The sequence below is a fragment of the Rhipicephalus sanguineus genome, chromosome 5 (genome assembly GCF_013339695.2).
Source record: "Rhipicephalus sanguineus isolate Rsan-2018 chromosome 5, BIME_Rsan_1.4, whole genome shotgun sequence".
Classification (NCBI taxonomy): domain Eukaryota; kingdom Metazoa; phylum Arthropoda; class Arachnida; order Ixodida; family Ixodidae; genus Rhipicephalus; species Rhipicephalus sanguineus.
This window is the reverse complement of record NC_051180.1, coordinates 49,952,157-49,979,733: the sequence shown is the minus strand read 5'-3', so window position 1 is coordinate 49,979,733 and position 27,577 is coordinate 49,952,157. Positions and strand designations below refer to the sequence as shown.

At 45.5% G+C, this 27,577-nt stretch overlaps 1 protein-coding gene across 1 annotated transcript; it reads right to left on the bottom strand.

Annotated features, from left to right (window-relative positions):
• Window positions 1-747: 747 nt before the first annotated feature.
• On the bottom strand, window positions 748-27,577 carry LOC125758595 (uncharacterized). The gene is made up of 2 exons (XM_049415935.1): window positions 27,267-27,577; window positions 748-1,828 (listed from the first exon to the last, which is right to left on the bottom strand). Exons 1-2 carry the CDS (start codon window positions 27,575-27,577, stop codon window positions 748-750), a joined length of 1,392 nt encoding a protein of 463 aa, XP_049271892.1.

Sequence of the window (27,577 nt, the reverse complement as noted above, 5' to 3'; positions counted from 1 at the left end):
ACCGTGCCATTTATTACCTTTTGAAGAGGAAATCTCGAAGGCGTGGATGCCATCAAATCACTAAAGCTTAATACTACGTTGAAAGTGGCAAAGCATGCTGATTGCTTGTGCTTGAAAGCACTACCTTGCACTAGACTTTCGTCAAAAGAAACGCTCAAAGGTATGAAGTGCACCCCCACACAAAGCTCGCGCCTGCCTTCAACCCAGCTGCGTGTCACGCAAATTAGGTTCGTAAAATGAAATAGGTGGGCATCACACTGCAGAATACACGCAGTTAGTGTACTTACTCGCGCATTTTCACTCGGCTCCTAGCTTTTTGCTTGAATCACAGTTATCCACTCGCGGCGAAGCTGAGAACACCACACCGGCACTATTTCCGTGGCGCGTCGTAATCGTCGCAGACAACGCTAATATCCTCTTGTTGCGCAGCTTGTTTTGGCATCCAAAGACGACGCAGTAGTGCCCAGACGAGCTCTTACACGCTGAAGTGGCGTGAACGGGCACTTTTCCGCACTTTAAAGCCTCAGAACTGCAGCTTGCCCTGTTTACTTGGTGCAGTCCGCGCGCGTCTCGGCAGCCCGGTCAGCCCGGCGTTTGGGTGCGAGAGTATCCGCTCGGCTCGCCAGAAGCCTGGGTGCGAGACAGGCGTGCTCTGGTGTATAGGTTTCACTCCTATGTGCTCGTGCCCGAACAATTTTCCCATGAATGCACCGCAAAGGTACAATAGGGTTTCATTATGCCAGCATATTAGTGTAGACGTATACGTCGATTACTGTACGCAGCATCGAACATGTCAACAACACGCTGAAGATCTATCTTATTGGAAAGAGATCGCTCGACCGCAAGCACACCTAGGTCGCTCAGACGGTTGTTGGTCATCCTGCTGCGAAGATAAGTCTTCAGTCTTCGAAGGCATGAAAATGTGCGCTCGCAAGATGATGACGATGCCGGTATCGTCACAGCGATAACACCTAGCTTGTGCAGTTCGTGGAAGGCTAGCTTATACTCTCCCAAGACAGTCACCAATTGCATCAATGTTTTTATCTTGCACTTTCTTTCGGCTTCGATGCGCTGAAGAAGTTTTATTACCAACTTGCACTCAACTTCAACGCTGTCGATGTCGCATGCATAGTGCTCAGCGAAAGGCTTGAGTAAGGAGATGTCCATAAAATTCTCACTCTGGGGGTGAAGGGCGCTGACTCCGCAGAGCACATCATTATTCTCCGTGAACCGCCTAGTCAGTTCCGCAATGAGGTGGTCCAAAACGGGTAGAAAAACTTTGACTCTGAATGTTTCCTTTGAACCTGGAGACTCTTCTTCAACGGGCCGTCCTCCACTCAATACAAACTGCTCCAAATGGAGCGGAAGACGCTTCGTTCTCTGCTTTTCCCTTTGGGGCACCCCGTTCTCCTCAGAAATACTGCAGGTTTGCGCCCACACAGTGTCAAATGCGCTCTGCGAATTTCTCATTTCGGAGAACTCGTCAATGACTGTGCGTGCCATGATGCATGCCTGACTAAGATTGCAGTCTCTACTTTGCAATAGGTCCGAAAGAACCTTAAGGCGGCTAAGTACCTTGGTAAATAGGCTTAAATGGAAGAGAAACGAGAAGTTCATTTGCTCAAGCAGACCCCTAGCTTCCGTTGCCCGCCTGCTGTTTGTAGCGATGACTTCGGCGAGATATACAAGGATTGCAGGAAAGCTTTTCATTGCAGCTCTGCAAGCCGCTATCTGGCAGGCCCATCGTGTATCGCTGAGACGCTGCGGCTCTGTCACTGACAAAGACAACCTTTTTTGCACATCGTACATGGAGTGAACGGCAGATCCACTTAGGAAGACATAGAGGCATTCCAAAAGAGAGAAAAAATCCCTCACCGGTTTTATCGCCTTGCAGACATCCACGATGACAAGATTGAGGCGGTGGTTCATGCAATGTACGTACACTGCCCGCGGCACTTCCTGCCTAAACAGCGCCTGGACGCCCCTTGAGGTACCGCTCATGACACTCGCACCATCATATGTTTGAGCAATGCAAAGCTGAGCATCAATGCCGCAGCGATTCAACGTTTCCTTTACGTAGCTCAGGAGCGACCTTGCATCCAATTGCTCAGCGTTGCGGAGTCCAAGGAACCGCTCAAAGACAGTTCCACTGACGTAGTACCTTACTACAACTGATACCTGTTCCGTCTTGCTTAGGTCCTTGGTTTCATCGACGATAAGTGCGAAGCACTGGGAGCTTTTTATCTCTTCCTTTATACTTGTTAATGTGATGTGGCTGAGAATTTCGAGAATCTGGTGTTGTATCGAATGATGAACATACTTCGCGTTCGCTGCTCCACCCTTCAATTTCTTTGCTACAATTTCGTCATATTTAGCAAACAAGTTCAAGAGCTCAACGAAGTTTCCCTTGTTTTCACTTGTGGCACCTTCATCGTGGCTGAGCGATTCCTTGAACTGCAGTAAATCGCAATATATCTGCAACTCTTGCTATATAGAGGCGATTTTCCTGCACCTCCCTGGAGTACGCGTCGCTGAGATGTGATGCAACTGACTTGCTTTGCCCTCCCGACTTCATCTGCGTGTAGGAAACCCTCGATGCCTGGCGCGAGTGAGATTTCGTGCTTTCTGAAACCAGCGTCTTTTTCTAGGGCTTTTTTCCAATTACTGTATCCACCATTGACAAATGCAGATTTCTCATTGGCGCCAGTTGAAAACATTCTGCAAGGGTAACAGAAAGCGGCGTCAGCCCGCGCGCTGCACTCCAACCAAGGAAATAGGCGATACCAGTCCGAGTTGAAGCTCCTGCTCAATTTGCCGTACTTCTTAGATGGAAATGGGTTCAGTATTGGCTGTGTGGGTTGCTCTGCCTTGAATTTCGAAATGTCCAACTGGCCTGCGTGGTCGGCATCTACAGAGGCGGTGAATTCGGTCGCAGAATCAGGTTCATCCCTTGCTGCCCACGATGCGGAAAGCTCGTCACATTCGCTGTCCATATGCATCGGCGAGGACGGGCAAGCGTCGTCAGAAGCGGTGCTACACACAGTCTCTTCAAGTGGAATCGAAACGGAGCACTGAGCAGAATTTTCTTGTTCTTGGAGCGTCCGCGATTCTTCGGTTGTTGAAGCGGAAAGCTCGGGGGGGACGCCTTTTTGCTTGGCCCGCTTGCTCGAAGTCGAAAAAAAGTCGGCAATGGACCTTTTCTGCGACATACTGAGGCAATGAACCCAATGTCCTGTAGGGTAGACCGCACGTTGGCGTGGCGGCAAGACGGGCTGGCGTTTCCTCCTGCGTCACAAGCACTGCTTGCTAGCGATCGAGTACGGTGTAAGAAAAAGACTCCCACGGTGTAAGAAAAAGCGAGCAAACGAATCTAACACCGCAGCAGTTTGTCCGCTTTGTTTATTGGGCGTGCCGCATTGGCGCCGCCGAAAGACGACACGCGCATCCCGCTTGCCGTGTTCTGGCTTCGGTTATACTGCTTTTCAGGGATGCGCCTGGGATCTCCGCATGGCCAAGGTTCCACTCTGCCCAGTTGTCGAGCGGAGTTCGCATGGAAAGCAGGGGCGTAGCCAGAAATTTTTTTCGGGGGGGAGGGGGTTCTACCATACTTTATGTATGTTTGTGCGTGCGTTTGTATGTGTGTGTGTATATATACGTAAGCAAAACTGAAAAATTTCGGGGGGGGGGGGGGTTTGAACCCCCCCCCCCCCCCTTGGCTACGCCCCTGATGGAAAGGCATTGGAATCGGCTCCGTATATGAACATCTAAGGTTTCAAGCCCGCGCTGTTTGCTTCGCCTGTGTTCTGGTCCGCTTATGGACGACACGTGTATCTGTGGTATATGCGTGCTGTCTTGGGTTGCCCAGCGCTCGCGGTTATGCGAGCCTAGCAGGGCGAAGCTTATTCTCTGCAGAAGCGGTATGTGAGGGGAAGGCGCCTCAAAAAGAGGCTGTCGCATCCGAGGCACGAATTTGCTGGTTCACGCAAGCAGACCGGACTGCAAAGTGTAGACCCTTTCTAAATCTATATCAGTCGGAGCATTTTTTTTTTTTTTGCACCTGTTAGCACTATATTTCAAGCGCCTGTTTATCACAGGCGAGTGGGCAATCGCTTGTGAGAAGAAATTTCCTACAGTAAACTGTCACGCCTAAACAAGATGGTCCTTTGGATAAGCAGCGCTGCTGTCATGCTGCACCTGCCTTCAAACTATGACAGAAATTTGACATTTTGTTTCATACCGCCTACCTTGGGTGAGCTTTTCGGCGATCTCGGTGGGGCAAAGGGAGGCAGGCGAGAATTCTGGGGGGGCTCCAGCCCCCCCGTGCCCCCCACTGGCGGCGCCCCTGCCCGGGACCATCACACCCTTCCACAGCTACCGAAGCACATCGTACCTATTGTATCCCCATAAAGCTCTGTGCTTCATAATTGCAGCATTCCTCTTTCCCTTTGCTATATACAGCGCCATCTGTCAATATACAGCGCCATCTGTCCTTTTGCTCGATAGATTCGCATGGCCTCCAAGACACCACGACACACGCGTATTGCGGGAGCCATAAAAATGGCGGGAGCGTTCGTGCGAAGTAAGGCAGATGGCGCAGCCTCACCAATGGGCGTCGGTGTTTCGACGTGTACACTCGGGCAGTGATGTTCTACGCAGTCAATTTTCGACTGCAGTTTTAGCGATAAGGGAAAAAGGAATCTTAGCGATGTACAGGGAATTTTATTCAGTGAACTGGGAGCGCGGAAACGGACAAAGGGTGATGAAGAACTACACAACACGAGCGCTCCCTAACTTCATCGTCCTTTGCCTGTTTCCGCGATCCCAGTTCGCTGAATGAATGTGTACCAACTAGCCCAGTTATCGATCCTTTTATAGGGAATTTTACACTTGTGGAGCTAGCATTGCAAATGATGTTAGTGAGTACATCATATATGGATGGAAACAACTTTTATTTACAACACAAAACTTTGGCGACATGGTCTCCGAGATTGTAAAGGGTGTAAAGTTCGACATGTACTTCGTGTTTCTGGCTCACAAAATCGATTCCAGAAAAAGGGGCAATAAGATCTGTATTTTTTTTTTATTCAGAGAGCGTTGTTTGAAGACTCTGAGTGCATAGCGATGCATTGAGGGCATGAACAACCCTTAAAATAGACGTATGTTTCTTTTTTTAATTTGCTCTAAAGAACATCACCATTTTTAATGCGCTTCTCCGTGAGTGTGCATAAATATGTATGTTCCTAAGTGTGTTTTCTAGCCGGGAAATAAGCGGGAATTTTCAGAAAATCTTGCGGAGAAAATTGCCCAAAATAGGGGAATTTTCGTCCTCGAGAATGTGAATTCTGCTTCCTTGTATGGAACATAACCCTATTATTAGTGTTATTATATGGTGCTTAGGAGATGTTGGCGCTTTTGTATAGCGCCGGTTACTTCTTTTCACAGACAAAAGGATACGTGAAAATCACAACGAAAAAAAATTACACAAAAGGGCAGCTAGGCAGAGTTTATGCAAATTCATTCACATAACAATATGAAAGAAAAAAAAACACAAGGTACAGTCCCGTTACATAACACTATAGTTCACATAAAATGAAGTTACAGGAACACCGCATACGCTGTAAGTTGCATAACTCTACTCGTGTTCCTTACGAATGCGATATGACACTATCATGTATTGGAGATAACCTAGAAACATCATTTTGCTCGGCTACGCGTATCTTCATAGCAAGATAGCGCTCTAACGCTTTCTTTTGGTTGCAAGGGGAACAACTTAGAAAATACACCCGCCGCGGTGATCTAGTGGCTATATGTTGCTCGACTGGTGACCCGAAGGTTCATGAGATCGAATCCCGACCTCGGCTGCCGCATTTCGGTGGAGGCGAAGTGCTAGAAGCCCAAGGACAAATTTAGGTCCGCGTTAAAGAACCCCAGGTGGTCAAAAGTATCCGGAACCCTCCACTATTGCATCCGTCATAATCATATCGTTGTTTTGAGATGCAAAACCCCCAAAATTAAATATTTATGAACTTAGAAAATAGGCACATCAGAAAAGGAATTGCGAAGCCTTTCTATTTTTTTTTTCATTCAGGAGGAAATTGTACGGCTCATGTTTGGTTTCCGTCGTCCAGTTACCTTCTTCGCGCTATGCAGCCTTGCAAAAATTAAAGAAATAGAGGTCGAATTCACAAAACATATTCTTCGTATGTGCACTTTCCCACTGGATAGCCGGCTTCGCTAATGATGTTGGCGCTTTCTACCTATTTCGTACGTTATTGGCTGAAAAATTCTCTTGCGGGAATTTTTAGCGCAAGACGTTTTTGTGAATACGTGCCTAGATCTATAAGCTGCTAGTACAACGGTGTTCCTTATTAATTAGCGGATTAAAATAGAGCCTGGAGTGTTATAAAGTGGAGCAGAAAAAAATATTTTGCAAAAGCACACTAAGTTGCTACTAAAGAAATAAAAAAAGTCGTAAGCACAAGTCTGCTGGCTTGGTAGTTTGAGTGCAGGAGGTATTCATAAATTGCAACTTGGGGACCAATTTTTTTTTTAATTTCGAGAGTTTGCCCAACTGCATTCATAGTTAAATATACAGATAGAGGCCGGTTTCCGCTATATACGTCAAGAGTGCTCTGTGGTGGGGCCCATAGAGCCACAAATCATAATCCGGTGATCTCGTCGGATGAAGGCCCACTGTTCTCAGGTAGCGCCGCCGTGTCTGGTTCAGGCCAGGGCATGTCCACAACAGGTGCTTGATTGCAGCCGCTGACGCTTCAGTGGTACAGAATGGGCAAGTATCCCCAAATGGTCCTGCATGGATCAAATTTACGAATATGCATAAATATATTTCCCCGTGGGACCTCCCTGAGAGCGGGGCACTTCATCAGGGCAGCCCAATGAAATATTGGCTTCCCTTCCTAACTTAAGTGCCCTTTCCCACTGGAAAAACAAATAAATCTTAGACATACTTTCTGGTGAAGGTGGTAAATAAATGGATTAGCGATAAATAACCTCCTTCAGTGTATGTGCCGCATACTAGAGGAAACTATGATAATTTAATTTAAAAAGAGTAAATTTATTAATCAGACAAAATTTACAAAACGAAGTACTTGGTGATACGTTGAATCCACTTCCTAACATCTTTAAAATTTTTTCTAATAATTTTCATTAGTATAATGCAAGCTCAATTTCGCTATTTTACTAAATCTTAAGCAGAATTGTTGTTAATGTATACTCTAGGCACGCTCAGATTATTTTACGCCCTTTAACCCAGACAGTTAAAAAAATCACAGCATATTCACGTGGTGAATGATGATGAGCGGGGCGAAGCTCCGGAGGATATCATCGGTAAACCGTGAATCTTCTGTGTAACGCCCCATCAATCGTCATATAAAGAGTGAGAAACACTGTGTGTATACTACAAACATCCAGGGCTGGGCAAAGATACTTTGAAATTGTATCGCGATACGATACAAGATACTCAGGCAAGAAGTATTGGAGATACAGATACAAGATACTGCCGCAATAATTGTATCCGATACGATACTTAGCAATTGTATCTTAAGATACTTCGATACATTCTCTAATTTGTTATTATAGATCCATATAATGTAGCAGCGAACGCCTATGCACGAAAATGTCTTCTTGAAAATTTCCTAACTGTGACCTATTTTGTTTCACTTTCATGAAATGTCTGTTAGTATCTGAAAGTTTTGCCCTTCTTGCTCAAAGTACATTAGTTTCCTTCCAAAACAATTTCTTGCGGTTTGCTTTAGCTTCTTCACAGGACAACTCTTCCCACAGTTCGCTGACAGCGATTCTTGCTTGTCATTTTTGCAATTAATGGTAGTCGCTCCTCAGCTTGCCGACCAGCTAGCGGGTTGCCATATCATCACAATAACGCTGGTAGCGACTTTTTTTTTTTTTGGGGGGGGGGGCGCATGGTGTATACTAGGGGTTTGAGACCTTTCGCTAGCGGCCCCGCCCTCACACATGACCATCTTCGTCCCATTTGTTTTTATTTTCTAGATAAGTATACATACGTTCGTGAGCTACACAGACATGAATGGTCTCAAGCTTTCCTTTCGTGAGGAACATGTGGTAACGATGTGCTGAAACATAACCGTGGAACAAAAACTCTATATTTCAGAATCCGTGTCCAGAATTCACTCGTTGTGCACATCGGTATCGATGTTTCTCTAATCTTGACTCCAAATTCCCTTCAGAAATGACCTATATATGAGATATGGGAAAGGCTTCCTTTCGAATGGCAACGTCATTTTGTTCAAACTATCTCCCACTATCTTCACTGTCCCGGCGCTTCGAACTAAATTTCGCGACTGCGGCCCGCTGGCTATAAGCTGAGTTTGAGACACCTGGTGTATACGTAGACATAAGCGTGCGCAGGGTTCCCCTTCAGGGGGGGCGAAGGTTCGTCGCAGCGCCCCCCTCCCTATTATGTCAATGTATGCGGCTGCCTTTGCGCCCCTCTTCTCGCCCCCCCTACAATGTATAGGGCTGACTTTGCCCCCCCCCCCCTTCTCGCCCCCATTGCCCCCCCCCTGCGCACGCCTATGTACATAGATGACGTAAAAGAGCAATAAATTTTCATATTCTACTTATCTGCTGGCATAAAGGATTCTTTGTTGATATCCTCACTAACGTGTAATCTTTTAGCAATTTTTCTTCAAGGAGAAAACATGTGCAACACAGAGACGTCTCAAGTGTATTGTATAGTTGCACAAAGCGTCGGAGGACACCGCCGTTATTCGCGCTATTGCCGCTTATAGCTCCCATTAGGTGGTGATTAGTAATACGAAAAATATTTAAGAAGGCCTAAAACAGGAAAACTAATATAAGTAAAATAGAGAGGTGGTTCTGTATCAAACATTCACATTGAATGAGTAGAGAAACACAATACACACGGCGCCCTTAATAGCAATGACCATGAAGTATCGTCAACTTACCTATTAAGACAATAGAAAATTCAGTGCGTATGGAAAATTGCCTGAAACGGCTCGTTGGGACGCTCACGAGTAAAAGGGAGCATTCAGTAAAACAACGTTTCTCGATTCCCCTTCCTAACATCTTTAAGATGGCTCCTAATGATTTCCATTATTATAATGCAAACTCAGTTTCGCTATTTTCCTAAGCGATAAGCAGAATGCTTTGTACTGTAACTCAAGGGACGCCTACATAATTATATATTTGTTTTCAAAATCGCCTTGTCAACGTGTAAATGGGTAAACAGTAGTAGAAATATATAATATATGGGGTTTTATGTCCCAAAACCACGATACGATTATGAAAGACGCCGTAGTGGAGGGCTCCGGAAATTTCGACCATCTGGTGTTCTTTAACGTGCACCTAAATCTAAGTACACGGGCCTCTACCATTTCGCCTCCATCGAAATGCGACCACAGCGGCCGGGATCGAACCCGCGACCTTCGGGTCAGCAGCCGAGCACCGTAACCGCTATACCACCGTGGCGGATTGTAGTAGAAATATAAAGCAGACAGTTAGACGAATAAACCAGAGATCTTATTTTGGGAATGCGTTACAGTGACCAGACCAGAAAAACAGTACAGAGACCTAGGTAATGTATGGGATGCAAAATGACGGCAAAAAAGCACTTGTGCTAATAATCAAATTATGATTTCATAAATTCTTTGAATAAATGTAGCAGGAAGTGAAAAATACGGTACGTCAAGATATTTTCTGTTAGGTAAACGCTTGCTCTATTAGATCTAGCATCAGTACTAGTGGTGCTCTAGTTGTTTGCATATCTTATTGCATGCAAGTCAAGCTTTACATCCACGAGATCCTTCAAATTGCTGATATGTAAAATCCACGAGACACAAAGCAGCCCCATTCTTGCGCGCATCACATTTCGTTACGGAGCAAGACGCAAGAGAATGTTCAATAACGACACTGTAGCAACATCAGAATTTGCGCGATAGACGCTGCACGCAGTGGAGTACGCGGCGCAGGACAGTGGCTAAGAGCAAGTGTCGCGGCACTGGCGCAACTAAAAAGAAAAGAAATCGAGCAAACAAAAGGTACGTGGGCTGGGCGTAGACGTCCGCTTGCTTGTCTTCCTCATCTTCTGCCCTCACTGGAGGACTCTGGCGGAAAAATAAAATTGCGTCACAGCCCGTAGACTTGTTCAGATGGCTCAGTGGCACCAGTACCAGCTTGAGAGCGGAGCTTGGCCAGTGATTATTGTTTCGCATGGTTGTGTTGCGATAGAAGTATCTTGTATCTTAAGATGCACGATACATTATCGAATGTATCGGAAATACAGATACAGATACTCATCTTTCGAGACGTATCGCGATACAGATACAAGATACCCATAGAGTATCTAAGATAGTATCTAAGATACATGTATCTTCGATACTGCCCAGCACTGCAAACATCAAACTTTTATTTTTCTTAATTAGATGATGCTTGGCTTGCGTTGTCCCTTCATTATCACGTCTTTATGGTCCGTGAAATGAAGGGACAGCGGTTCCTGTACGGGTTGCAATTGGAAATTTGAAAATGCCAGGTCTATACGAGTCCCTCGGATGGTCGTTGGTTTCATATGATCAAAGGACGTGCACGTGAGAGCATATTTGGCTGCCATATGTTGTATTAACCACTCATTGTTCTTTTCGGTAATATCGACATTCAGGTCACCAACTAACACAAATGGTCTATTCTTGTACTTGTCATAATTACACGATACCGTGCCAATGAACGTCTTGATATTCCCACTCGAAAAATTGGGTGCAAGGTACATGGTCATGATGTTGCATCCATCAAAATCGATGGCAGCATATTCACCGTTGTGACTCTGTGCCGTTGGTAGTAGTTTCAGATCTTGTGCCTTTTCTGTTTGTTTGACGTATACGGCCACACCACCTGCAGGACGCTCTGCATCATCGATGCACACGACTGGAACGTATCGTTTGATATACGGTCTTTTGGCGTTCCACGTCCCGGTAAGATAGAGAGCGTCCACCGCAGTAAATATGGGGTCCCGTTCCACATCGTCTACAAGCTTGACATAAAACCAGCTAGGCTTACATGGTAGCCGGGAAACTACAGAAGGCAACAACAAGTAAAGAAAACATAAGAGAACGGCAATCTTTCGCCAAGACGTTCGACCACTGCAAAGTTAACGGCTATCTCGTAGGTGGGTCTCTGTAGCCTTGTCTTCCAGCGAAAGAAAAAGCGCGCCAAGAGGGAGCCTCATGGCGCGTTACTTCTGAAATGTTGTCTTCGGGCGTCGTTGAAAACACGAGACGTAGTGAAGAACAAAGAACGCCACACAGGCGAACACGTACGAGAGTCTCGCTCGTCAACGTCGTCTTCTTCTTCTACTGCATACCAGAACGCGCGCTTCTCACGAACTAGAGGTGGCTACTACAAACAAACGAACAAACGGACGATGGACAGACCCACGGCATAAGGAGCTTCGCCCCTAAAAATAAGAATAAAGCAGATAACGTATTTTAGCAGCAGGTTACACAAGACATATTACAGTAAACAAACGCGCAAGAACTATACAGGGGCCTAGGTAATGTATGGGATGCAAACGGAGGACAGCAAAGACAGCACTTGTGTTAACAATTAAATTATCAATAAATGCACTTCTGGCGAAAAAAAAACACTATGGCGGAAAGACAAAAATAATGTCACTGTCCTTAGTTTTATTGGGGTGGCTTAGTGACAGCAGTATCAGCTTGAGAAGCGAAGTTCAGCTGATGTTTATTGATGTTCACGGTGGTGTTTCTATGGCAGTATCTTGTATCTTAATACAGATGCAGATACTCATTTTGCGAGACGTATCTCGACACAGGTACAATTATAAGATACCCGAAGAGTATCGTGTGTCTTCGATACTGCCCAGCACTGCTGCCGACTGCACGGGCCTGGCTCCCTTCCACTGGTTGCTCCCGTAGCCAGCACCAGTCTATTGTTCTTGGACCCGGGCGCATTCCAGACCCGGGCCTACTGTTGGCTGTCCGGGACTTCATTCAACGCCTGTCCTGCCGCCTGCTCTTGTCAGTCCATGCCCGACTCCTGTCTACCGTCAACATGAGGTGCGACCGGCCCAGTGTTTCATCGACCCATCGACAGACATCGACCGCCACGCAGTGAACCGTTACAAACATTACGTAGCACACTACCTTATTTGGTTGAACTTCAGTGGTTCAAGAACGTGCGTAGCGTTTGTTGTCATTGCACGTTTTCACTGAGCACATGTAATGCTATAACTTCCACGTCATTCTATTTTGTGTAAAAATATTGTCACTCCAATTGCAAATGGCCTCGTTCCTCTCGGCAACGAATATTTTAAGTTGCAGTGATCTCACGAACCTTCTCTCACAAGCTACTAACTTCTTTTTCTTATGATGGTATCTGTTCGAGTTAATGTAAAAAGTGCTGAAAACAAAACAGAACGTCTTTCAAGCAAACTTTTGCAGCAGTAAAGTGATTATCTACATGCAATTCTTGTTTTTAACCAATTATGGATGAGCGCTTGGCGATGTCACTTCCGTCAGAGATGCTTCTGGCGTGCACCACTCCCCACTTATGCGGCTAGCAGTGAAGTTCAGATTTCCTTGCATAATACTAATTATTTAATGAATTTGAATACTAATTATTATATCGATGTTTACACCTGCATCTATGACCAGTCGCATGACGAATGTTCACACCTTTGTGCAACCCCTACCCTCCGCAACATAGAGTTAATATAATCACTATTAACTCTATGCTCCGCAACACTGAAATCATACGTGCGCACATCAACATGCCCTGTAAAATAAGCCGATGACTTGTTCCTGCACATCTGACCGAATGCTTCAGTGTTTTGCGACTGCATTCATGTGACTTAGAACTTGAGCAGTGAACAAGTGAACCATGGCAGTCGCTTTTGAACCAAAGCGACCATTTTTGACTAACTTGGTCGCATGAGTGGTACTAGTCGCAGGTGTGAATGAGCCCTCGGTCAACATTGCTGGCAAATAAAGGGCGGGGGGCTTAAAAGATGTTAAAAGGGTCGCTTTAAATTTTATATCCAAAGTGAAATGAAATTTGATCATGATGAGCTTAAGCTTAAGAAGACATCCTTGCTTCCTTGCTTGGATAATGTTCAACCATTTGTGCCATACCACCATGTGGATCACAGACCTCAATTTCAATGCCTTATATGGCAGGGGTGCGTGCAATACCCAAAGTGCTGGTGGAGGCACTACAGGACCCCCAATCAAGAGTGGACATTGAAATACACTTGGTTGCTTTGAGTGTTGTCAAGGTGTTGGGTCTTGGAATAGCAACAGAGGTTGGTGGTGCTGATGTCAAGGCCAGAATGGCATAACGTACATCAACATAAGTGAGCTTCATGCGCTATCATCGGCCTAACTACACCCACTGCCGTGCAACGCCCTCTTCCACGTTGCTCCATTTAACCTGGTCCTGTGCTTGCTGCATCCACACTATCCCTGCGAATTACTTAATCTCATCTGCGCCCCTAACTTTCTGCCTCCCCCTGGCATGATTGCCTTCTCTTAGAATACAGTCTGTTAGTGTTCATCACCAGCGGTTATCTTGGTTTCCAGCTACATGCCCACAGCCATTCTTTTTAGGGGCGAAGCTCCTTAAAGCGGCACCCGTTCGTCCCTCGTAGTGCGTAACCAGTCGTAACGCTAGTACCAGATCTTGACCTCCAAGGTGGTGCCGGTGGGAGATTTCTCCTGTGCGTTGTTGAACAATAAAAAATTCGCAGCGTGCGCGTTAACTAAAAGCCGAATTCTTCTGTCTCTCATTCCCCATTAGTAGCCATTGGCATGTTCCAGTAGGAAACGTTAGTAGAAGTAGAAGTGTAAGTGTTAGCTAAAAGCCGACTTCTTCTGTCTCTCATTCCCATTAGCAGCCATTGTTTACCTCCAAGGTAGTGTCTGGTGAGATTTCTCCTGTGCGTGATTAAACAATAAAAATTTTGTTCAAAACGCCGTTGATTGATGAAATAAACCAACGAAAGACGCCAGATGTTTTCTAAAGCAATGGTTTTCTAAACAATGAAAATTCACAGCGTACATGTAAAATTAAAGTGAGCAAGTCGTCATAACTCTCATCGAACCTTTAGTATAAACGCGCCCGATCTCACGTCGGTGATGATGTACTGGGCAGAATTCACGGAAGATTCACGGTTTACCGATGAACCTCCGCAGCTTCGCCCACTCATCATCATTCACTCCGTGGATACGCTGTGATTTTTTTCTTGGTTTCGGCCAACATATCCTTTAACATGCATTTGTTTTCTGACGCACTGTGCTTTCTTTTTGTCCTTAAACGTTAAACCTATTAATTTCCTTTTCATGGCTCATTGTGTCGTCCTCAACGTAAGTTGCACCCTTTTCATAAGCCTCCAGGTTTCAGCCCCTAAAAATGAATTACGTCTTCATACTGTTCCCTCAACCTGGCTTCGTGCAGGATGTGGAAGTGCTTGGCAAGGTGCAATGTAGTAACCGTAAAATGGTAAGATTACTAATTAGCCTAGATTTGAGGGGTGAACAGAAGAAACTGGTATAGAAGAAGCCCATGAATTTTTTAGCGATAGAAAGGAGAGTAAATGACAATCTCGTTGAATAACTGATATTCAGCTCTAACTGAGGAAGCTAACCTTAAAGCTAACCTGCACTGGAAATCTCAGGTATGGTCATCATATGATCATCAGACAGGACACTGGCAAGCTCTGCCACTAGCAGAGTTGTCAGTTCCACTCGTAAGTAGATTTAGGCTGCTTTTTTCAGAGTCGCACGTAGAATTTTCCAGTCGCTCGTGTTTTTCGGGCTTATCCATGTTTTTCCTGCAAATGTAGTTATTTTAATGCCCGATACGTTCATTAATAGTTTTTTGGTGACTGTGCAGGCGAACACTGAAGTAAGCCATAAGTTGGGATAGACTCTCCCAAGTGACATTATTCATGCACTGGCAAACGTGCAATGACCACCCGCAGACTATGTTAAACAGAAAATGTGTTTTAGTTCATAGTTCCGCGTATTTTGGTGTGCAAAGTAATTGAAGTTATTTTTTTTTACATTCCCTTCGTCTTTGACCTACTTTTTCATTATAGTTAAAAAATGAAAAAAATTATTATATAAAGTGCTGCTTCTTTTGGAATGATTATTTTCTTGTTAGCTCGGCAGCATCAGGCACTTCTGCCCAGGAGGCGAAATTAAGACTTGATTAAAGGGCCACTAAACAGGCTCCAACTTTTTTTTTTTTTTTTTGCACCTCCCAAACAAGCTCTCTAATTCATGCAGATAGCTGCGGCAACCACATTTTATGGTGCTGCGCCGACGCCCCATTTCGAAATACAATTTCCATGCCCCTCTCCTGCGCCTGACCACAGTCCTCTTCGCCAGCGCAGTAATGTAATCTTGCCCATGGGCAAAGTTACAGAGCACCGACTTCGTCAAATGATCCTCTGCACTACGAAACAGCGCCTTGGCCCTGCGGTGCTGCAGTTCTGGCCGCGCAGTCTGCGTTTTTATTTCCATGTGCTTCCCTCTACCTTTTTGGTAGAGCTGAGACTACCGGGTCGTGCGGTATTGTCAGAACGAAAGCCTGTGAGATCAAGAGGCGTCTCGTGCTTTACCGCTAGGGAAAGGGCGCATGCGCCGTAGCATGTGTGTTTCCCTCACCGGTGCCTGGCACAAGCGACACGTAGAAGAAGCCTTGCTCAGTTGTCAGCTGCGCGCCGATGATGTAATGGCTAGCGTCGTGTTACGTTGCCAAAGTGGGCGTAGTCACGACAAAGGGCTACGCCTACTCCTCTTCGCTGCCGAGAAGGGTAGGAAGGCCGAGCGAGAAACCGAAACCAGCCGAAGCGGGTTATTCTATATCCTGTACCTTCCTTATTACAGCACTTTTTCGCAAAATTATTGCAGCAGCGTGTTCACATCGTACAAGTGCGCATTTATCCTCTCCATCAGAAATTTTGGACCACGAGGTTGTTTACTGGTGCTTTAAAAACAACAAAGCATGAAAGCCTCCAACCCAATAGACGCTAAACAAGAGTAAGGTAGTCAACATAAGAAGGCTAAAGCAGAGAAGAAGCCTAAAAGCAGTGGAGAAAATTGGGCACAGGCAAAAACCAGGTGTATGCACCAAGATAAAGAAGGCAATTTCACTATCAATATGTATAAGGTAGTCAAAGTAGCCATGATGTTCTACAGAGATCTGCCAGAACAACCAGGACAACAGTGGTAGTAAATATAGTAGTAGCAGTCCAGAGGAATCTCATGAAGGAGGGAAAACTTCTTGTTGTACCTGTTCACGTTAAAATCGCTTCATGCACAAAAAACACACACAGACATCCCAAGAGAAGGTTCTGCCAGGAGCAAAGACGAAAGCAAGAGAATTTATGGAAGTTTTTCATATAAGAAAGCAAGACAGTTTGTGTTAGTGATACGTCAGTAGTGTCATAAAAGGCAGAGAAAAAGTTTATTGAGCGCGTTATTGTATTTATTATCCCTGACGTTCAAATGGATGTTTGTTGCGCAGGCGTGAATTGATGGTACATATGTGCGTGGTTTCTGGGAATTAAAGCAGCTGTAAGTGGTACCCTGTCCAGTAATCTTCTCTCGCAGTGCGCATCTTTTTTTTTGTGTGTGTCTAAAACAGCTTTAACATGAAGGAAAGAAAGCCTTAGAGGGAATGCAGTGGGGCAAAGCAACCGGTTATGATCAGGGGTGTTGTTGCAGGGTGATGCTATTATTCTCTTGTGCCCTTTGCCGCCATGAGCCGTCTGCCATTGGTCAAAAAGTGCAGCCCAGGAATTTTTCAGCAGTACCAGATGACTAATGGCAAGGAAAGGCATAAAAAAGGCATTGTTCTGTGATAACACGCCAGGTAACAGTAGATCTGTTTAAAAACGGGGATACGCTGTTCTTGAATTCGTATATGCAATGCCTCTTTACTGTGAGCGTACTGAAATCTTGCAAGAATGTGAACACTGCCCTAATTACTATAGTTTTATGTACTTATAAACTTTGTTTATCAATGTCTTGTATCAATGTAATTTTTTTGTTTTTGGTATAATTAACTTATGTACCTATTTGTAATTTGTATTCAATAATCATGTGCAGGGGGTCATGTTAAGGTCTCATGACTGAGGGACCCTCTTTTGTATATCCCTTTTTTTGTTGTAACCATGCTTTGCAAAATAAATGTTTGAATGAATGAATAAATGAATGAAAGGGGGCATCAAGAAATTGAAAAGTTACAAGCCGATCAGCTTACTCTTAATTGCCAACAAAGCATTTACAAAATAATAGCTAATAGAATTAGCACCACCTTAGAATCACGGCCGTACCCAGGAATTTCTTTCGGGGGGTGTTTGTGTGTTGAACGGCGAACTTTTAACTTTGGCAACTGGTGGTCACTTTGAAGGCGTGCAAGTATAATAGTATCACCCGAAAAGTTAAAGCATGAAAAAATTTTGAGGGGTGTCAAAACCCCCTCAGCCCCCCCTTAGTTACGACCATGCTTAGAATCCAATCAACTAAATGAGAAAGGACTTCATACACGCTACTCAACAATAGACCATATTAGCACTGTCAAAGACGTTATGGATAAATGCATGGAATATAACCAACCCCTATATATAACCTTCACAAATTATGAGAAAGCATTTGAGTTTGAAACCTGACCAGTCATGCAGGCATCGCAGAATTGGTGTGTACACAAACTGCATACAAAAATACTGGCTAAACTATAGCTTGTTGAGCCACAGGAGTACATATGTAAAGTTTATTACATTGTTATAAACCGGACAGCCAACAGTGCAACGTCAACTGCTGTTAGACAACCGTTGATGTAAAACATTTATTCACAATCTATACGGTGTGGCTGCAGCATGGGGGTCATTGCAGCACATTTTTCTGCTACAGTAAAATCACCAACTATAAATGGTATGTCTTTTTCTTGTCCAACCCACACAAGGTGTCTTATAAAACTTCCAGATTTGACTGGACCTTACGCTAGCGGCATACCCACGCACGACCGTCTTCGTCCCGTACTTTCTTTTTCTTACTAAGTATGTTGATGAGCTACAGCGACACGACTCGTCTTAAGCATTTTTTTCATGAGGTACCCCAAATGAGGTTACAGTGCGCTGAAACATAACCATGGAACAAAAAATGTATATTTCAGAATCAGGGTCCAGATTTCAGTCATTATGAAGATCTCTTGAATCCTGCAGTCAAATCCCTTGAGAAATGACCCACATATGACAATTTCTTCAAGCTAATATTGAAACTAACTACATGGCACATACAAGAAAGAAGCATCAAGTCAGCGATCGCACGTACGCAGCATATCGTTTAACTGCACACACAATAAACTGTCAATGCGTGGATGTTATCAAAGCTTTTGAAAAATAATTTGTTTAAACTTGAGGCAAACTGACATTTATGGCGACTTCTGCGTGCCGTTGGGAAGAGCCTTTTTTTTTTCCTTATAATTATTATTAATCAAGTGGTGCCGTACCTACAGTTACACAGTTATCAGTGTCGTCAGTGAGCAATTTCCAGCTGCTTCTTTTCCTTAATTCAAAACATTCATTGGTTGGGACTAAAACAAACAAGAGCCTTCTCTTTTAAAATGATTCCTATTGTTCCCTTTCCATTACAGTATCTATAGGAGGCCTGCACTCAGCCTGCATTGAGCTCGGCCTGTCAGGTGGCACTAGCAAGTGCCTACATCTGGCCATTGTAGCCGTAGTCATTCAGCGATCAGGCATACAAGTCTGATGTCATGAGAAGAAACATCGAAACAACACGCGCGGCCAACAACCTTGGTTGTAGTCCTACAATGAGGACCGCGTGGACGACCACGGCTATAGCGGCTGCCGCGCTAGTGCTCTTTGTACGACATCATGTGATCACCTCCTATAGCATCAAAGCTTTCATACACCAAAACTTAAGACGACAGGCTATGCAACTGCTGTTAGAAGGAGAAGCAGTCTACGAGACAAAACAAATATCTTATAGCAACGTTTGCTGGACTAGTTCTCCAAACAACGGCAGCAGAAAAGGACATGTATGGGCTAGGAATGACAGAAACTGAGAAGTTATTGCAGCAACGAGCTTGCAGCTACAAAGCGGGGTAAAAACAAGGTGTAGAGATTGCAATAAAAATTTTTAATGCGTAAAAGTGTATGGCAAGTTTTTCAGCAATTTTGGCGCCAAAATTGTGTCTATAACGCAAAAAGGGTGGCACTTTTCCTACAAGAATACATTTGGCTCCGTAGAAAACAAATGGATTTGGGACGGGTCAACTTGAATTGAAATTAGCTTGAGTGCGTCAACCTAATTTTGGGGGCGCTATGGAGGTGAGAAACATGTGGGCCACCTTGTGGGAGAAAAACATTAGCTGGGCAGTGTTCACAGGCGAGTTTCAGTGTTTTCTGCTACTTACCAAACACAGCAGACCCACGTCAAAGCAGAAATCTTCCCCGCAGAAGTGCTGGATGCACGTGTGTGCTGTGGCCAATAGCTGTTTACGATTTCTAAGTTCCGCAATTGCAGATTCATGCACCTTCTTACCCTGCAGACACATGTGAAAGCTGGCAGCAGGCTCCATAGCGTACGTCCTGCATTGAACACTGGCCTACCATACAAAACTCCTTCAAAGACAGCGGCTACATAATGTAGTGCTTTCTTTCAAGTGTTGTCAAGCGCACAGCCTAAGCGGGAAAACCTCCCCACTCACTCAGAATTACAGCGCAGGTGGCATTCGAAAGTTTTGTTTTCAACTCGCTTTGGTACTCCCGAAGCAGACTAAGCAGCCACTGTGACCATGTGAGCCTGCCTAGATCGTTGCACCAAAGGTGGCGTCTGCTCTTCCAGTGGTATGCCTTACGTCCATGAGAGCACCCGGATAAGAGCGGCTAGAAGATAGATGGAGTAGACTGGATCGACAGATAGACAGGCCAACAGACAGGCAGATCCTCTGGTTCACTAATAAATGCTTCATATTTAAAATTTTAGTCAAACTCTCAGTTGTGCTCCACATGTGATTTTCAAAAGACCTAGCACATGTCCTGTGTGAATGGCAGTGCTGCAGCTAGAGTGACAGATTCTGAGGGAAGCACAACAGCTTGAGCCATGGCAGCTTCTCAGCCTGTGTGCTGTGCAACAGGAAAGCATTCCCAAAAAACAAGCCCCAATGAACACAATGAATAACTTCTTAGTGCATGTGTGTGACTTAGGCATCCGTGTGCATGCGACCATTGTGTGCACCAGTCATCATGATACCTGGAGTAGCAAGTCATGCAATAAACCAGACCAACATAACACGGGATTATCATGTCAATCTCTTTCTATCTATCATACGCCTCAAGTTAAAGGTACGCTGAAAGCATAGACAGCTCTTTACAAATGCACAATGTCAGTAGGTCCTTATGGTAACAGGCTGTCTAAACCATGTTGATTAGTAGGCTTTAAATATTGTAATATATGAAGACTGCACTTACACCTACGTCTTCGGTCACCTTCGCTTTGTGGGGAATGTCATTCATGCAAACAATGCGATTGGTTCCCAATGTGGTGATGTTGTGAACAGATGAGCCATGCCACCTTATTTAAAGGGACACTAAAGGCAAATAACAATTTGTGTCAAAGTGAAAGCCCAATGTATGACAACTTCTAAAACGGCAATATTATCAACAGCAGTGCCCTACTTACCGAGAAATTAAGCTAAATGTATCACATGATGAGCGCCACGAGTGGGACATTTTCGAAGTGATCCCGATGACGTAGGGAAGTCGGCCTACAATAAATCACTAGTAATCAAACTAGCAGCAGTAAAAAAAGAACATTCCGAGCATCAAAAGACGTAATAAAATGCTGTTTGTTCGTTTCCGCTTGATTCATGGAAAACAAAACCTCCGTGGCGTTGCCATGGGGAACGGCGTGCGTGGTTGAAAGGTTCCGTTTTCGCCGAGCTGTGCCTCGCCCGTCTCAGTGGTAGTTTCGGGATCGCGTACTGCCGTGCGTGTTTTGCGCGCTCGTGAAAGTCGCTCTGACAGGAAGTTCGACAAAATGCCGCATGCGTGTGATATTGCCGGATGCCCGAATGGTGCACAACGCCAGCGCTGCAGCAAGGAAACCGGTGTCTTTTCACTGGGTGCCGCGGAATGAACCCTTACGCTCGAAGTGGCTTAGTGTCATGCCATTGCGCCAGTGTGCTAAACAGTCAAAACCTCTGCGTGTGTGCTCGCTGCACTTTCGTACTGAGGATTACGAGACCAACCGCAACTTGGTGACGGCTTTGAATCTGCCCATCTGAGCAAGTCTTTGCCGCAGCGCCGTTGTTGCTACTGCGGGTCCCGCTACTTCCGCTCGGCTGCTACTAGTGTCGGCGGCCGCGCAGTAAAAGCGGGCAACGTTGGGCACGGCAGCAGTGACGTAGGAGAGTCGTATTTTCAGGCGGGAGATTTGAAGCGCGCTAACGCGATGCGGACCACTAAAAACGTGATTTTGTTTCAAAATAAGCACTTCCTTGGCACAAAAGCAGCGCTACGAGGTTTCTGGACCGCTATTTCAACAATAAACGTCGACTTAATATTTGCCTTTAGTGTCCCTTTAACTCCTTGTTTGTTGTGCATGCATGCATCATATTTTATGTACATGTAGAAATGAAACACATTCAATGTACGCAGCTTGTAGCAATTTATGTATGTATCGTAGACCATATGCCACAGCTGTATCGGCTCATTCGCGCTAGGAGTGGAACGGATTTAAAGGCTGGGATCTTTCACGGGTGTGCGATAGTGGTTGACAGCAGTACAGGAGCCGCAGCAGCCCGTGGAGAGGTCCCCTGTAGCAGCGAACACGTGACTGGCTTCTTGCGATGCAGAAAATAAGCTAGCCCTTTCAGACTTCATGAAGCATGTAAATTTCTTTTTGAGGGATTGTATGCCTTCCTGGGCCCCTCCGATGGCACAGTATTGACTATTTTCTTTTGCGAACAAGGCAAAGGCAACATGCTGCACGTCGCGTTAGTTGACTAACAAATGCGACCTTGTTTCAAAGTCCGGTGAAAAGGGCATAATATAAACACAAAGAACGACAGAAAGTTTCTAGAGGTAGGCATCCGACTTTATTGCCAGGAAAAGCGTCAAACGCTAACACATAAGAAGACACGATGTCTGGTTCTCTAGCGTCCGTATTTGCGCGGCTCACTTTCTCCTACGATAAAGAGGCATGTCTCGGTCACTATAGAAAACGCGATATGGGAGGAGTCGATCCCGCCTACGTTGTTCCCAGATGCAAGGACAGCAGTCGCCGTAAAAATGACATATTTGCTTCACTACACAGACAGGAGGAACGTTGTGCCGGATGCAGTGCTGTTTTGCTTACCTTCTAGTGGCAAAGGGTCACACGTCAAATATTGATGCTTGATATCCCGGATGGTGCCCAATATAACCATAACGTATACAGAAGCATATATATTCCACAATGTACAACAGTGCAAGGAAAGGTTGCAAGTCGCTTTGAGTTTCAAAAAGTTAAACAGGAAGTCTCCATGACACCAGCTGCAGGAAGCAGGTGGCGCTCCATGTAGTCGAAAACCGAAAGCTATCCTTGAGCGAGGGAACTTTTCTCCACGGGAGATACGGGGACTTTTGCTATTATTTTAAAACACTTGTGTGCCATTTGGCTAAAATAAAGATGTCGAATAGTGGTTTTTGCGTCTACTTTTTTCACCCAGCAGTAATTAACACCCTTGAAGAAAAACAAGTCTGCTTGTCGAAACGCTGACTCCAGTGACACCCCGTGTCCAAGAATTTTTCATCTTTTCAAGCCTCCATCTTCCCCTGAACTTCTGCCATTTTTGCATTATCAATTTTGCTGGCTAGAGATGCTCAAGAAATTAATCCAATGCCATATTATGCAGGCTTCCCTTTAGTTATCACTCTTGATAGAAGTTATGTTGAGGCATAAAAAGAACATAAAATAAATGCCTCAGCTTGTGCCACCGGGGTGTAACAGGCTAATAGTGAACAGCTAAAACTTAGGGTGTTGCTGGAGCCAACATTTCAACAAGCCGACTTGTCTCCAAGTTGCAGCCTCGAAGAAGACAAGTATGCTTGTCGAAACAGCTCCAGCAACACCCCATGTTCAAGAATTTATCATTGTTCTTTTGTCCAAAGAATTAGTTAACGCTGCTTATTCCGATATGGCACTGGCTTGATCCATTGCACTCCAGACAACAAGCATTTTAAGTCAACTCATTTTCATTAGTAATGTTGCATGGAATGCGTTATACTGCGCTTCCAAGCATAAATGCAAAATTTCAACAAATGTTGATCATAACCTTTATTGTAGCAATTCCAACCAATATGCTGGCCACATGGCATAGGATGGAGCAATGGAATTGATGACTTTGTCCAAGAACCTGCACGCAAAAGGCATAATAAGTACAAGGTGTCTCCATCGAGCAGACAGGTATCACCACGACGAAAATCGGAAGGCTGACTTGGCAAACACATAAGCACAGCAGCGATACTTTGTCAAATTGTCGAACATTTGTAAATGCTAAAAGAAGGGGCAGTTGAACAGCTGATTTTGTCTCACTTAGTGAAATCTAGATATGTTAAAGAATCTAGGGCAGGCAAAATTAACGAGCTCCTCCACAGCAGTGTGTGTCACAATCACATTGTGTTTTTGGGAATATCTGCAATTCTAATTTCATCCTGCACACAAAAGGTACATTGAACCAAAAAATGTTTCAGTCAAGCATGCACATACACCTGCATACCAAAAAAAAAACAAAACAAGCGGCTACAGTTCGGTCAGAAGACAACGGACGAGGCAGCACAGGGTGACAGTGGTTTAGGGAAAAATTCAGCCTAGTTGGCAACAGACTAAGAACTTTTTGCACATAAGCAACACAAAGACAAAAATGGAGAGACAACACACGTGCTAACTTTAAACAATATCGTTTAGTATTGCACACGAGGCAAACATTTATACAGTGTACTCCCACTGCACCAAGAAGCCATGCACAGAAATTTTTTTCCCGCTTCATTTTTACAAGATGTACGTAACACTAATCAACTACTGAATTACTTCCCATTCAAGAAACTCTATTCTTTATCCGACAAGGACAGGGACAGAGTGCTAACACAAATGGCACCCAATTATTGCAATACCTGCAGCTAATAGTATTATAAATCTTGTTAGTTCAGCTCTGCTGGTTGTTAAAACCTTTGTGTTCTGCAAGAAAGGTTCACACCCACACGCTCTACAGTGTAACGCAAGCCACCCATCATTGCCTCTATTTACAAGATTACAATGCTATCTTGACCTATCATTTATGCAGCTGCTTGTTTTGCCCAGCATACTGCTTACTGCAGAAAAGAGGTATCTGATAAGCAACAGCTTCTCTACATTCTGCAAACACCATCCTATATCGTTTGTTGCAAGCAGTTGTCTTCTTCGGTGCTTGACTGCAAATTCTACAAATCGATTTCACCTTTCCCGGAGCTGAAAAACTGTTTGCACATTAGCACGTGACATCAAACTTATTATGTAGTGCTAAATTTTGTGCAAGTATGGCACATCAGATATTCTTTTTAGAGTGACATCACTGTTGGAACAGCCAACTAGAGCAATGAAGTGGTACTTCCTAATTAAGCCTTTTACGACTAACACTTCTGTTTGTGCGACGCATTGTGTGTGAATCTTTCCCATGTGCTGCGTGTCCTGTCGAGTTGTTGCGCTATCCAACTACAGTTATGGAAATTTTGGCATCACATGCCAATGTGGAAGCAGTTTTTCAGCCCCATGCAAGCTGAAAATCGATTAGCAGAATTAGTAGTCAAGCACCAAAGAAGACCATTGCCTGCACAAAACGACATAGGACATGCTGAGAAGCTGTCGTTTATCAGATACCACTTTCATGTGGTAAGCGGTATGTCAGGAAATGGGCCACTGCATAAATGACAGGTGAAGAGAGCACTGTAACCTTCTGAACAAATGCAACAATGGATGGCTGGCGTCACTGCGTAGGGTGTGTGAGTATGAACCTTTCTTTCAGAAAACAAAGGTTTCATCAGGTAATAGAGTTGAACTAACAAGATTGATAATAGAAGCTGCAAAAATGGCAAAAGTGGGTACCAATTGTGTTAGCACTCTGCAACTTTCCTTCTCGAATAAGGAATTGACTGTATTGAATGTGTAGATAGTTCGCGAAGTCATTATAGTGAGCCATATATTTTGATTAGGGATGGGCGAATATTTGGGCATTTCGAATATTTGAACGAATATTAAAGTATTCAAATTCGCTTCGATACGAATTTAGATAAGAAATTTCGAAGTATTTGAAATGAACAAATACACATATTGCCACGTGACGTCTTTTGGTTTGACACGACGGGCGTGTGCTCGTATCATTTGTGCCTTTCGTCTTTGCATGCGTCAAAGCAGGCGCCCAGTATGATCATGTGTGTATGATGTTATCGCGTCCAATTCTGTTCCCTCGACTTCACGTGTTGATAAGGGGCGTCATGCTGAACAGTGCCACTACGAAACCGCGTGCGGCGCCGAGCCGCGAGTGTTCTGTTTCTTGTGACCCGTCGAATCGGCAGCTGCGCCTGTCGATGTTACCGCCGCCGATTTAGAGGACTACTTTCGCCCAATTAAAGTGGTTGCCCCAAGACTGCCTTCAAGTTCCTGCTCCATTAGTCACAACACTACGTGACATCTGGTGGAGGTGCTGGGTATGTGTCGTCGCGGACTGTGATTCTAGCGGTGCACCTTCCCTTCGGTGTGACAAGGTGTCCGCCCGCCGTGCGCATCTGTGCGCCGTCCCACTCAGTCTTTACTTTCTTTAGCTCAGTTGCTAAGCGCCCGCTGATGACAGAGTAATCGGCGCCTGTGTCCACGAGAGCACGAACGTTGCGGCCATCAATGAGTACGTCGAGGTCGGTAGTTTAGATCTTGCGTTGCAGTTGCGGTGAGGTGTTGGGTCACGGCTGCGTCGCGTCGTACCGCTTTCCATGCGTTCCGTTGCATTGCACCCGTCAAGCTCCGCTTCCTTCGGCACTTGAATTTCGCTGGGGGCCACGTCGTCGCTTATTTCGTCATGCTTGGTCTTGCAGCCTCGTCGTCTGCGGCGGAGGTTCTTCGAAAGTTTGTTCCACAGCAACCACACCTCCAGCGGCTGCCGACTTTAGTTTCCCGGACTTGGGGACCGGCCACGAGCACCCGAATACTGCGACCGACGTTCTGGGACTGGTAGCGGGCAGGTGATGGTGAGCGAGACGAATACCTAGGTCTCCACTCAGCGGTGGTTGAGGTATTCTGCAATATCCTGCGGACGTTCGCCTCGTTGTGGGCGGGGCGCGGTGGCGGGGAACCCACGCAGACCCATTTCTCTGTATCGACAACGGCGGTAGACGTGTCCCGCTTCGCCGCAGTGGTAACATAGTGGGCGACGGTCCCGTGCCCGCCATATGTCAGTCTTCCTCAGCACGCTGCGAGCAGGAAGCGGTGGGCGGCTGTCCACGTGTGGCGACGGAGGGCGACGTTGCGGCTCGCGAATCGTGTAGGCTGGCGCGTGTAGTGCACGGTGTGCGGCTGCGGCATATGTCATGACTTCTGGGTTTCTTTTATCGCCTGACATGGTCCGTGCGTCCCTAGCGCGCTTTGAACTTCCCTCTCTAATTACATTAGCGAGGGACGAGACATGAGGTTGCGAAGGTGGAAACATCAAGCGCATTTCTTCGCGGATGACAGATCTAATCATTCTCTGAGGCTGTCTTCATGCGGGAAGTTAGTTGGGCGGATGCGCTGCTCAATGACGTCGTCGAGAAGCGATCGTAGTGCCTCGCTCGCAGTTGCAGCGATTTTTCGATGTTGCTAGCTTCTTTTAGGAAGTCTTCTACAGTAGAGGGAGTGTTCCGTAGAAGCCCAGCAAAAAGATTCTCTTCACGCCTCTCATCAAGAAGCGCACCTTCTGTCTTCAGGCATTGCCGGGTCAGCTTTTCGAAACAACCGGTGCATTTCCTCTACGTACATCAGCACAGATTCTCCGGGCTGTTGCGTACGTGTTTGAAGAAGCAGCTCTGCGCGTTCCTTGCCATTTTCGCTGGGAATGACCGCAGTAGATGCTGCTTAAACAAATGCCAGGTAGACAGCGACGCTTCACGGTTTTCGAACCATACCTTGGCGGAATCTTCCAAGGAAAAGAAAACGTGCCTGAGCTTGCTGTCATCGTCCCAGTCGTTAAGAGCGGCTACCCTTTCGAACTTTTCAAGCCATTCCTGGGCGTCTTCCCACGAAGAGCCATGGAATTTCGGCGGCTCTCGTGGCTGCTGGAAGACAATTGGTGCCGTGGTTGCGTCGGTGGTGTTAGTTCCTGCCGTCTTCGTCGTCATCTTGATTGGGAGACCGCCGAACTCCGGAGGTAAGTTCAGCAAGCGGCGGCTTGCTCGCTGCGCAATGGCGCCGTCAACTGGAAGCGTGCGATGGGGGCTGCTGCTTCTGCTTCCGGGAGGCGTCTTAGGCAT